At 38.9% G+C, this 14,061-nt stretch overlaps 1 protein-coding gene across 4 annotated transcripts in view; it reads left to right on the forward strand.

Moving 5' to 3' along the window:
• Positions 1–14,061, forward strand: part of HORMAD2 (HORMA domain containing 2) — a 67,142-nt gene that overhangs the window by 29,750 nt on the left and 23,331 nt on the right. For all 4 annotated transcript variants that reach the window (XM_086348688.1, XM_086348690.1, XM_086348689.1 and 1 more), the window contains 2 exons: positions 1,277–1,428; positions 1,606–1,859. In XM_086348688.1, coding sequence (XP_086204814.1) covers positions 1,277–1,428; positions 1,606–1,859 — 406 coding nt within the window. The remainder of the gene's footprint in view (positions 1–1,276; positions 1,429–1,605; positions 1,860–14,061) is intronic.

The raw sequence follows: 14,061 nt of genomic DNA on the forward strand, positions 1-14,061 counted from the left end.
CATGGCTATCACCCTTCCCTCTGGTTACTTATTTCAAACTGACTAGATCCTGGCAGACAAAACTTTAAGTTGTTCAGAACTGAAAAAGGAGCAAATGTGTTTACTTAATAATGTTTGTTTTATGAATTCATACTACTTCTAGTAGTTCAGTTACTAAGGATTATTTTTCAGTATTGCGTACTTACTACGTGAAAGGCATTGTACAAATATATTGTAGTCATAGTCCTTCCTGGAAACTACTCAAATGTGAGACTAATCGGGGGGAAGTTTTTGGAGAGAAATAAAAAATGTTTAGAGTTGGAAGGTAATTTAGCCCAATTTGCTCATTCACTCAATACAACAAATGTTTATTGAGTACTTACTGGGGTTGGGCACCAAACTTAGTACTGTGGAGATGAAAAATGCAGCCACTCAGTCTAGAGGGCACAGGGGTGAGGTGTAGGCATGACCAGAGAAGACTTCCTGAAGAGACGACACACGGGTGTCAGGAAGACAAGTGGGAAAGCTCAGTATAAGCAGAGTGAACAGCATACACAACGCATGGGAGTAAGAAGGAATCGGGGACTAGTTACAGATGAAGGTGGAGGTGAGGGTGTGGCTGGTGAAAGGCCATTGTACACACACTGTTCTCGAATTTCAATGAAAAGTAATGGATACAATATAAGAAACTTAAGACTTGAGTGACACGAGTGGATTTTCCTTTTAGGAATACGTATTAGAGTGGTGTGGAGAATGTTTTGCAGTGTGAACAAGAAGGAAAACAGGAAGAATAGTCAGTCATGGTGATAATCCATGCAAGAGTGAGAAAGGGATGCCTCTGAGAGATACCCAGATGGTACAAAGGCCAGAGATGACGACCGATTTAATTTGGAGAGGTGTAGAAACGTGTAAGCTTATCTCACAAAGGAGCTAACTGACCTGGTGTGTCTAAGTGACTTGACCGGAGTCATTCAGCTAGGTAGCAACAGAGCCAATATTAAATGTCAAGTCCATTGTTCTCAGTATTAAATTATGTGGTCATTTATAAATCAAAAAAAAAAAAAATCAGGTCACATTTAAAATGCCTTAAGGGAACTTGTTACTTAAGAACCCCTTTGTACATACATTGCAAAAAGTGCAATAACTCCTTTGATTTACATTCTAAAATAGTCTCAAGAGTGTCCTGTGTTTAGTTTATATTTATCTGCTCATACAGTAAAAATTTTTGTTCTTTTTGAAATACATTTTCAATATTATATGTGATTGAAAAGTGTGCTGTTTTCTTACATGATTACAGCAGTAACACAAGCTTCGAAAGTGGGACGAACAGTGAAGATATTAAGAAAGCCAGTGTTCTGCTGATCCGCAAACTGTACATGCTGATGCAGAACCTTGGACCCCTTCCTAACGATGTTATACTGACTATGACACTCCATTACTACAGTGCAGGTAGGTGCAGACCTCTAGTCAAATCCCCTCTTTAGTGCTGAAGTAGTATTTTGGATAAACAGAAGGATTTTGGCAAGCCTTTGAAAGAGATGGCTGTTGTTACACATAAAAGACTAACCTGACTTGTTCTCCTGAAACTCACAGTTTTCTTGGTTTTCTGCCCTCTCCATTTTGCAGTGACCCCAAATGATTACCAGCCCCCTGGCTTTAAAGAAGGACTAAGCTCGCACTTCCTGTTGTTCGAAGGAGAGCCTGTAAACCTTCAAGTGGGAATGGTCTCCACTGGCTTTCACAGCATGAAAGTAAAAGTCACAACCGAAGCCACCAGAGTGTCTGATCTGGAGAGCAGCCTCTTCCAGGAGAGCGGCACGACGGAGATTGCGCATCAGGGTCTCGACTGCGATGAGGAGGAGGAGGAATGCAACACTGAGGTAAGGCAAAGCCGCAGTGCCCCTCTGCTGCTTTGGTTAGACCCAGCTGAGTGTTTCAGCTCCCGCACAGCTCGTATCACAGTATAACCGTCCAGTGGAGTGTGCTGGGTATAAAAACAAAAACAAAACTAGCCCCTGACCTCAAGTCTTTATTCTAAAAAAGCACTATGTTCAAGAAGGAAATAGACTTTGTTAAATGAAACTGTCCATGGCTAGGAGGGAAAGATAGACCTTCTGTTGGGTTGGCCAAAGATTTTGTTTGGGTTTTTCCATAGCACCTTATGCAAAACCCAAACAAACTCTCTGGCCAACCCAATAATATACTTCTTTTTACAAAAAGTACCCATGAACTTAGAAAATTTGGGATTTTCTTTATCTTAAAAGAGCATATTAAACATTTAAAAATATTCTAAGTGTTTATTCATACTCACTGTAAGTATAATTAAGTTCTTGATGACCGGGGTACAAGTGTTACGGATAGCCCTAAGTTAGAGTGCATTCGTTTTCACTGCTGTAGGATATTGTACTCTTGATAGACATTCTTTCTCTTTGTAATTGTTATAAACATTCATGTATACACCTCCTTGTACACATGCAAGAGCGTCTCAGAGGACTGTTCCCAAGAGTCCTAGGGCTTGCACATTCTCAGCTTTCTTAGGTAGTGACAAACTGTTTTCCAAAATGGTTGTGCCAGTCTGTGCTCCGGCACCAGTGGAGGGGGTGCTTGCCATCCTTGACCACACTTGGTATTACCCATGTTTATGGTTTCTGCCTAACCGCTGGATGTAAATGATTTGATTTTGATTTGCATTTCCATGATTATTAATGAGCTTAAGCATCTTTTCATGTGTATTGGCTGTTGTGGTTTTTTATGTATATAAAGTAACTATTCAAGACTTTTATGCATTTTTCTATTGGGTTATTTATCTTTTCCTCATTGATTTAAAAATATATATCCTAAATAATAACTTGTTTCCATTATTTATGTTACAGTATTTTTTTTTAGGTTTGTGGCTTATCTCTTCACTTTCTTTAAGCTCCTTTTTGCTAAAGAGATGTTCTTAATTTTAACGTAGTCAAACTTTTCCTCTAACGTGCTTTTGGATGTTAAGAAATCCTTCCTTATCTGAGGTCATTTATGATACTTTCGTTTGTTTTGTTATAAAAGTTTAAGGTTTTTTTTTACAGTTAAATTTTTATTCTACTTGGAGTTAATTTTTATTTGTGGGGTCAGGTAGACCACACTCCTTTTACATTTTAAAACCCAAGTATAATACACATACAGAAAACAACATACGTCATAATATATATCTTGCACAAATGCTCAGTCATATCTGACTCTTTGCAACCCCATGGACTCTAGCCCACCAGGCTACTCTGTCCATGGGATTCTCCAGGCAAGAATACTGGAGTGGGTTGCCATGTCCTCCTCCAGGGGATCTTGCCGACCCAGGGATCAAACCTGCATTTCTTTGTGTCTCCTGCATTGGCAGACACATTCTTTACCACTAGTACCACCAGGGAAGCCCATATATCATAATGATACAGCTCAATAAATATTCACAAACTGAACCTAAGGACTGGGATGGGAGGTAGGAGAGAGTGCCGCCTTCAGTGCAGCTCCCTAGGCGTCTTGCTTGCCTCACCCTATTTCAGCCCTACTGAAAACACATGGAAATCAGCTCCCAGGTCAAGAAACACAACAGTACAGCACTCTGAGAAAACTCAGTCCTGCTTTGCAGTCACTGTTCTATTAGAGTCTCTCTCCTGGCTTCTATTAGAATAGGTTAGTTTCTCTTGTTTTTTATTTTGTAGATGTGGAATCATGGAGTGTGAGACATTTTTTCACTTCTTCAAGTATTCTGAACATGTTTTTTAGTAAAATATACACATTTCTGGTAGGAGTAGATTTGCTAGGAGTAGAATTGCTGGGTCACAGGATATGAGTGGCTTTAATAGATACTACAAAACAACTTCCAAAGTGCTTGTGTCAACTTACACTTCCATCAGCAGGTTTTGGTTGCTCCACATCCTCACCAACCATTGGCATTTTCCATCTTTTTAATTTTAGCCATTCTGGTGGGTGTGTAGTGGTATGTCACTGTGGTTTTAATTTGCAGTTTCCTGATGACTAAGGAAGATGAGCACCTTTTCATATGTTTCTTGGCCATGTTGGATGTCCTCTTTTGTGAAATTTCTTTTTAAGTCTTTTGTCATTTTTCTGTTGGGTTCTGTTGGGTTTGTCTTTCATTCTTATGAATTTGTAGGAGTTCTGAATATATATTCTACATAAGTCCTTTGTCAGATACATGTATTGTGAATATCTCTTCAACTTTATGAATTGCCTTTTTACTGTCTTAATGGTGTGTTGTGATGAATAGAATATTAATTTTAGCATAGTTTAACTTATCAGTCTTTTCAGCTATCTTTGGCAGTTTTTATTTAAAAAATTTTTTCCACTCTAAAGTTTATAGAGATGTACTCTATATTTTTCCTCTAACAAGGAGAAATAGCTACAGAAACAGAGGTGAATTTTAAAATTACAAGATACCTCCATGAATAATATCACACCAAAAATATAAATAACTGACCTTTCTCCCGTGTCTTCAAGTATTCATGTTTTGGTATGATATTATTCATGGAGGTCTGATAATTTTAAAAATCACTTCTGCTTCTGTAGTTATTTCCCTATTTTTATATCTGGTATTTATTTGTGCCTCATTTGTTTTTCTTGGGTTATACTGACCCAAATCAGTACTTTTTTACTTCTCTCTTCAAAGTCATCTTTTGGTTGTGCTGATCTCTATGGCTTTGTTTTTCTATTTTGCTCATGTTTTGCATTCATCTTTGTCTTCTTCTGTTTCTCTGGTTTGGTTTTGTCTCCCTATTCCAAACTGACCTCTCCATCAATATGCAGACATATTTATTATACTTCAAATTGGTGAATACTTCAAATTCACCATCAAATGGAATTTCAACTTCTAACCAAACATGCTCTTCCTCCTCCCAGGTTCCTTATCTTTGTATTGCATTAAATCTTTACCAAACAGCCTGATCAGGAATGTGTTCAGCTCCTATTTTCTTCTTACTTCTCACATCCTTTTGGTTACCATTTCTGTTTTGTATCTGAAATACTTCAGACCATAATTTGGTCATGGATCAGAAATGATGAAAAGAGACAAACTTGAAATTTAAAAATTCTTAAATGATAAGAACTCTCAAAACCAAACTCTACTTGAGAAATAGGACACAGAACCCAAGTAAAGAGACCAAGGAATCCCAGGACAAAACAGGTTTATGTAGCACTGTCTGAAAAATCCTATTCTAAATATGTCCTTATCATTTCATCTACTTTGGCCACATCTTCAGGACAGGTCTTCCTTCCTCGCAGGCTGTTTTGAGCTTTAGGCCTTAGGTAGTAAGGGCCACAACACAGTGTCTGTCACCTCACAGTACTCTGTGAAGTGGGGCCTGTTCTCTCTGTTGCAGTCAGCTGGGTAGATAGCAATAGTCATGTACCCTAGAGAGAGACTCTTGGACAAGCTTCTTCTTTAAAGAACTCATCTGTATGGTGACAATAACCTGTGGATATAGAATTTTTAAAAAATTTTATGCTAAGTTTAAATCCTGAGGGAAAAGTACTTCTTTCTAATACAGGTAGTTAACCCAAGCTTCTTAAATGACTCTAGTAATTACTAACACATCCAAACAGCTATAAAAAGAGAGCCAGCTAATGTTGTACCATGTCAATTGTAGAGACCGATGTTCTTAGTTTATTAAGCCATTAAAGCTTTTGGGGGGCTTTCCTGGTGACTCAGATGGTAAAGAATCTGCCTGCAATGCAGGAGACCTGCTTCAATTCCTGGGAAGGGAATGGCAACCCACTCCAGTAGTCTTGCCCGGAGAATCTCATGGACAAAGGAGCCTGGTGGGCTACAGTCCATGGGGTTTGAAAGAGTCAGACATGACTGAGTGACTGACACTGGTGGCTCGGTGGTAAAGAATCCACCTGCCAACGCAGGATACACGGGCTCCATCCCTGGTCTGGGAAGATTCCACGTGCCGTGGAGCAACTAAGCCCGTGTGCCACGACTACTGAACCTATGCCCTAGAGCCCAGGAGATGCAACTGCTGAGCCCGCATACTGCAACCACTGAAGCCCACTCTAGAACCTGTGCTCTGTGACAAGAGAAGTCACCGCAATGAGAAGTGTGTGCACTGCAACCAGAGAGAAGCCCCCACTCGCCTCAACGTGAGAAAAGCCCCAGCAGCAATGAAGATCCAGCACAGCCAGAAATAAATAATTTTAAAAAGAAAGCTCTTTGGGAATTTGTATTTTTATCCATTTTTAAGTGGGGATCTACAGGCGGTAATTTTCTAATTTTGTGAGCTCTTTATGAGTCTTTGTACCCTTAGAAGGGGTTGCTTTTTCTTCTTGATGAATTCCACAAAAGAATACACATAACAATATATGGCTTACCTGAATGCATTTTTTACCCTGTGTGAAGGCCATTTCTTACCTTTTGTGCTAACACATTGGATTTAAGTATAAATGATTTGTTTTTGAGAAATTAGAACGTAAAGTATATTTGTGCCCAAGTAAATGGTACCATTTAAGTGTGGACTAGAAAGATATTTTCTGAAATTCCTTAGAATTGCTATGTATTCTAGTCAGTGGATTAAAACAAGAGCCTTTTCACCCCAAACCCTATTTTCTCCCACTGAACTCTTAAGTTTTGAATTTTTGAGGTATAGGCTGGTGATTTTCATATCATTACATCTCATGAAGCATATATGCCTTGTCTGATACAGTGTAGTGTTGGCAAGAATATCTTAGATTCTTGGAAATGGAGTTGATTATTGAAAACGTTGGAGGAGGCTCATTATCTACAGAAAATATTCAGACTTCAAAACCACACATCATTCTCTTTATCACAGGGCTATAGTCCTTTTCACAAAGTTTCTTTTTGTCTAATAGGACATTTTTTTTCAACTAATTTTTCTGTTCTGCATTACAGAATATAATTGTTATCCTCTGTTAACCATGAAAAGGAATGAAAGTTGGTTGACTTTCCCATCAGTCATATAAGTCATCTTTTTTTCATATATGAATCACTCTTTAACATATCAGAGAATTATTTCCTTCCTGTTGTAAGTAGGAATAGCCACTCTGATGAGCTGTGTATGTATCACTTTTACATAAAGAAAAAAAGAGTATATTGATAGATGTTGTTGTTTAGTCTCTAAGTCATGTCTGAGTCTTTTGAGACCCCATGGACTGTTGCCCGCCAGGCTCTTTTGTCCATGGGATTTCCTAGACAAGAATAGTAGAGTGGGTTGCCATTTTTTTTCTCCAGGGAATCTTCCCAACCAGGGATCGAACCAGCTCCTGCATTGGCAGGCAGATTCTTTACCACTGAGCCACCTAGGAAGTCCATATTGATATATAGGTGTGTGTATATGTGTGTGTGTGTGTGTGTGTGTGTGTGTATAATAGCAGAAGAAAAGCATAGTGAATAGTCTCAGGTAGTAACACTTTGGATTTTACTGTTACTAAAGCCTAGCCTAAAAGAAGTAAGTTTTGTTGCTGTTGTTGTTTTTAAAGGAGTAAGACTGAGAGTGTTGTTTGGTTTAAAAAAAGTGCCTGTAATAACCTGAAATACAATGTTATCATTATACTAAAACCAGTGTAATATTAGGTTAGGAGCAATCTTCTACTGTTTGGGAAAATTTGTGAAGAGTTGGGATCAATTTTTCTTTAAATTAAAGTAAGGCATCTGGGCCTAGGCTTTTCTTTGTGGGTAACTTTAAACTTACTAACTCAGTCTCTTCAGTTATATAGATCTATTTAGATTTCTATTACTTCTTGAGCCAGTTTTGGTAGTTTGTGTCTTTCTAGGAATTTATTATTTCATTTATCTCTACGGACATATACAGCAAATGACAAGGGATTTATATAGTACCTCTTTATAATGCTTTCCTATATTTTTGTAAAGTCAGTAGTAATTTTTGCTGTTCTAATTCAGTGGCTTCCCTGGTGGGTCAGATGGTAAAGAATCTGCCTGCAATACAGGAGACCTAGGTTCGATCCCTGGGTCAGGAAGATTCCCTGGAGAAAGAAATGGCTACCCACTCCAGTATTCTTGCCTGGAGAATCCCATAATTTGAGTCTTCTCTCATTTTCTTGGCTATAGGTTTGTTGATATTGTTGATCTTTCAAAGAAGCAGTTTATGGATTCATCAATTTTCTCTATATTTGTTTTTATATTCTCCATTTCACAAATTTCCAGTATAGTCTTTATCTCCTTTCTTCTGCTTGTTTTCAGGTTTAGTTTGCACTTTTCCAGTGTCTTAAGTTGGAAATTTAGGTTCTTTGAGACATTTATACCTATAAATTTCCCTCTAAGCCCTGCTTTAGCAATATTTTTGTTCTATCTTCAGCAACTAAGCACAGCACAGCACATGGTTGCTTTACAATGTTGTAGACAAAGTGAATTAGCTATATGTATATATATACTGTCTTTTTTCCTTCCTCCCATCCTACCCACATTCCACCCATCTTGGTCACCACAGAGCACAGAGCTGAGCTCCTGTCTTACACACGGCAGAGCACATACATCAATCCCGGTCTCCCAGTTCATCCCACCTCTTCCCGCAGCCCAGGGCCACACATCTGTTCTCTACATCTGCATCTCTGTTCCTGCCCTGCACCTAGGTTTATCTGTACCATTTTTCTAGATTCCACATATTCATTAATATATTTTTCTCTTTCTGATTTCTACAGCAACATCTTTTTTGACCCAAATCCTAGAGTAATGAAAATAAAAACAAAAGTACACAAATAGGATCTAATTAGACTTAAAAGCTTTTGCACAGCAAAGAAAACCATAAACAAGACGAAAAGACAGTCTGCAGAATGGGAGAAAATATTTGCAAACGAAGCAAATGACAAGGGATTTATCTCCAAAATATACAAATAGCTCATGAAGCTCAGTATCAAAAAAACAAACAACCCAATAAAAAAAAAAGGGGGTGTATCCTCTTTTTTATTCATCTCAAATAATCTTCTGACTTCTCTTTTGATTTCTTCTTTGACCTATTGGTTATTTAGGAGTATGTTGTTTAATTTTCACATATTTGTGAGTTACTCAATTTTATTCTGTTCTTTATTTCTAATTTAATACCACGGTGGTCAGAGCTAAAACTATAAAACTTCCAGGAGGAAACAAAATGTCCAACAAAATGTTTTTAAGCAGTTCCCTGAAAACACTAACAATAAAAGGAAAAACATTGATATATTGAGCTTTATCAAAATTTAAAACTTCCCTTCCAGAAAGATATTGTTGAGAAAATGAAAAGGCAAGCTAAAAACTGAGTGAAAATAGTCTTGCTACATAAATCTGTCAAAGAACTTGTATTCAGAATATATGATTTTTATATGTACAGATTATATTTATACAGATTATTTTCAACTCAAGAAGACCAACCCCATTTAAAAAAAATGCCCACGAATATGAACAGACACTTTACCAAAAAATATGTACCAATAGCCAAATAAGACATAAAAAGATACTTTATGTCATTAGTCATGACAGGAAATGCAAATCTAAAACCAAAATGTGATACTAGTCTACATTCACTAGAAGGACTAAAATTAAAATTGAGAATACCAAGTGTTGTCAAGGATGTAGATCTTTTGGAATTCTCATATCTTGCTCGTGGGTATGTTAAATGGTACAACCACTTTGGAGAACATTTTGTCAGTTTCCTATAAAGTTAAATATATGCTTCCTATGTGGTACAGCAATCTGACTCCTAGTTATGCAAGAGAAATGAAGACATACAGTCACAAGAATCAGTGCAGTTCAGTCGCTCAGTCGTGTCCGACTCTGCGACCCCATGAATCGCAGCATGCCAGGCCTCCCTGTCCATCACCAACTCCTGGAGTTCACTCAAACTCATGTCCATCGAGTCAGTGATGCCATCCAGCCATCTCATCCTCTGTCGTCCCCTTCTCCTCCTGCCCCCAATCCCTCCCAGCATCAGAGTCTTTTCCAATGAGTCAACTCTTGGCATGAGGTGGCCAAAGTACTGGAGTTTCAGCTTTAGCATCATTCCTTCCAAAGAAATCCCAGGGCTGATCTCCTTCAGAATGGACTGGTTGGATTTCCTTGCAGTCCAAGGGACTCTCAAGAGTCTTCTCCAACACCGCAGTTCAAAAGCATCAATTCTTTGGCACTCGGCTTTCTTCACAGTCCAACTCTCACATCCATACATGACCACAGGAAAAACCACAGCCTTGACTAAACAGACCTTTGTTGGCAAAGTAATGTCTCTGCTTTTGAATATGCTATCTAGGTTGGTCATAACTTTCCTTCCAAGGAGTAAGCGTCTTTTAATTTCATGGTTGCAGTCACCATCTGCAGTGATTTTGGAGCCCCAAAAAATAAAGTCTGACACTGTTTCCACTGTTTCCCCATCTATTTCCCATGAAGTGATGGGACCAGATGCCGTGATCTTCGTTTTTTGAATATTGAGCTTTAAGCCAACTTTTTCACTCTCCTCTTTCACTTTCATCAAGAGGCTTTTTAGTTCCTCTTCACTTTCTGCCATAAGGGTGGTGTCATCTGCATATCTGAGGTTATTGATATTTCTCCCGGCAATCTTGATTCCAGCTTGTGCTTCTTCCAGCCTAGCGTTTCTCATGATGTACTCTGCATAGAAGTTAAATAAGCAGGGTGACAATACACAGCCTTGATGTACTCCTTTTCCTATTTGGAACCAGTCTGTTGTTCCATGTCCAGTTCTAACTGTTGCTTCCTGACCTGCATACAGGTTTCTCAAGAGGCAGGTCAGGTGGTCTGGTATTCCCATCTCTTTCAGAATTTTCCACAGTTTATTGTGATCCACACAGTCAAAGGCTTTGGCATAGTCAATAAAGCAGAAATAGATGTTTCTCTGGAACTCTTTTGCTTTTTCGATCATCCAGCGGATGTTGGCAATTTGATCTCTGGTTCCTCTGCCTTTTCTAAAACCAACTTAAACATCTGGAAGTTCCTGGTTCACGTATTTGTGAAGCCTGGCTTGGAGAATGTTGAGCATTACTTTACTAGCGTGTGAGATGAGTGCAATTGTGGGGTAGTTTGAGCATTCTTTGGCATTGCCTTTCTTTGGGATTGGAATGAAAACTGACCTTTTCCAGTCCTGTGGCCACTGCTGAGTTTTCCAAATTTGCTGGCATATTGAGTGCAGCACTTTCACAGCATCATCTTTCAGGATTTGAAAGAGCTCAACTGGAATTCCATCACCTCCACTAGCTTTGTTCATAGTGATGCTTTCTAAGGCCCACTTGACTTCACATTCCAGGATGTCTGGCTCTAGGTGAGTGATCACAGTATTGTGATTATCTTGGTCATGAAGATCTTTTTTGTATAGTTCTTCTGTGTATTCCTGCCACCTCTTCTTAATATCTTCTGCTTCTGTTAGGTCCATACCATTTCTGTCTTTTATTGAGCCCATCTTCACATGAAATGTTCCCTTGGTATCTTTAATTTTCTTGAAGAGATCTCTAGTCTTTCCCATTCTGTTGTTTTTCTCTATTTCTTTGCATTGATCGCTGAGGAAGGCTTTCTTATCTCTTTTTGCTATTCTTTGGAACTCTGCATTCAGATGCTTATATCTTTCCTTTTCTGCATTGCTTTTCGCTTCTCTTCTTTTCACAGCTATTTATAAGGCCTCCCCAGACAGCCATTTTGCTTTTTTGCATTTCTTTTCCATGGGGATGGTCTTGATCCCTGTCTCCTGTACAATGTCACGAACCTCCGACCATAGTTCATCAGGCACTCTATCTATCAGATCTGGTCCCTTAAATCCATTTCTCACTTCCACTGTATAATCATAAGGGATTCGATTTAGGTCATACCTGAATGGTCTAGTGGTTTTCCCTACTTTCTTCAATTTCAGTCTGAATTTGGCAATAAGGAGTTCATGATCTGAGCCACAGTCAGCTCCTAGTCTTGTTTTTGTTGACTGTATAGAGCTTTTCCATCTTTGGCTGTAAAGAATATAATCAGTCTGATTTCGGTGTTGACCATCTGGTGATGTCCCTGTGTAGAGTCTTCTCTTATGTTGTTGGAAGAGGGTGTTTGCTATGACCAGTGCATTTTCTTGGCAAAACTCTATTAGTCTTTGCCCTGCTTCATTCCGTATTCTGAGGCCAAATTTGCCTGTTACTCCAGGTGTTTCTTGACTTCCTACTTTTGCATTCCAGTCCCCTATAATGAAAAGGACATCTTTTTTGGGTGTTCTAAAAGGTCTTGTAGGTCTTCCTAGAACCATTCCACTTCAGCTTCTTCAGCGTTACTGGTTGGGGCATAGACTTGGATTACTGTGATATTGAATGGTTTGCCTTGGAAACAAACAGAGATCATTCTTTTGTTTTTGAGATTGCATCCAAGTACTGCATTTCGGAATCACAAGAATGTTGGAACACAAATGTTCACAGAAGCTTTATTCATAATAACTCCTAACTGGAAACAACCCAGATACCCAACAACAGGTCAAGGGATCAGTAAATTGTGGTATCTCAGTACAAAGGATTAGCAGTAGCAATAATAAGAATAAAGAATAAACAACTGTGCAAAACCGTGAATGAATTTTTAAAAGTCAGATAAGAGTACATACTATATGATTTCATTTGCATGAAATTCTAGACACAAAACTAATCTAAAATGAGAGGAAACAAACCGATGTTTCCCTAGGTGTGGGGGTTGGGTGGGATTTAGCGCAAAGAAGCATAAAGAAACTTTAAGGTGATGAAACGTTCTCTACTTTGATTGTAGTGTGGTCACAAGGATATATACGTTTATCAAGGCTCCTAGAAATGTATAATATACATAAAATAGATGCACCAGTATATGTGTGCTGCGTGTGCTAAGTCGTTTCAGTCATGTCCAACTCCATGCGACCCTATGGACTGTATCTCTCCAGGCTCCTCTGCTCACGGGATTCTCCAGGCAAAAATACTGGAGTGGGCTGCCATTTCCTTCTCCAGGGAATCAACAGTATATATAATAGTATATAAACTTTGTCTCATTACAGTTAAATTTTAAAAAGCAGTGATCCATGGTATTAATTATTACCATTAAAGCCCTGTTGGTAACTGTTCCACATTGGAACGAACCTGTGTCCCTCATTGAAAGACTGGCTCGGTAAGCTTTGGTAGACCAAGCGAATGAGGCGCTACATAGCCATTAAGAACATGGTAGAGAAGGAAAGGGCTTCCCAGCTAGTGCTAGTGGTGAAGAACCCACCTGCCAATACAGGAGACATAAGAGATGCAGGTTCAATCCCTCGGTCAGCAAAGTCTCCTGGAGGAGGGCATGGCAACCTACTCTAGTATTCTTGCCTAGAGAATGCCATAGACTGAGGAGCCTGGCGGGCTATGGTCCATAGGGTCACAGAAAGTCAGACAGCAACTGAAGCGACTTAGCACAAATGCAGAGAAGTAAAATTATTGATCTGGAGAAAGTATTTGTACCTTTTTTGGTAAGTGAAAGTAAGATAAAACAAGCCACCTAATAACTTTCCCAATATGTAATATAATTTGGGTTATATCATTAATTTGCAGTAGATTCTTTCATCTATATAATTCTACAACGAGCCGAGTTATGCAGTAAGTCATGATTGCTTTTCTTGCATAAATTTTTGCTTTTCCTGCAGTTAATAATTGTTCATTTGCTTAGCTTTTTCTCTACTTATTCCTAATTCAGTTCCAAACTTTCTGCAAATTATCTAGACCCGCACTGTCCAAAATGGTAGCTACTCACCACATGCAGCTATTGAAATTTTAATTAAATAAGTTTAGCTACTCAGTCAGCCACTTCCAGTGCTCTGGCTAGTGACTACTGTGTTGGACAGCACAAATGCAGAACCTTACATGTCACAGAAAGACCTGCTGACAGTGCTGCTCTAAGACCCCTCTCAGATATTCAGATACAGTAACTCCGTCCTCACTGAGAAATTTCTCCTGGAGCTTTTCACCTTTGACCAAATCTGCACTACTGCTCTGCCTGGTGCCTGCCTCTCATACTGAATCTCCCTTCCATAGCTTCTGGGGAATTCTCTGCCTCTCCTGTGTTAGACCTTTTGTTTCCTGATTTGTTTTTCTCCCTTGTTTCTGTGGAGCCTGTCCTTTAATAAC

The sequence above is a fragment of the Bos grunniens genome, chromosome 17, assembly GCF_055505025.1.
Source record: "Bos grunniens cultivar Pamir isolate PY7600 chromosome 17, Bosgru_T2T1.0, whole genome shotgun sequence".
Lineage (NCBI taxonomy): Eukaryota > Metazoa > Chordata > Mammalia > Artiodactyla > Bovidae > Bos > Bos grunniens.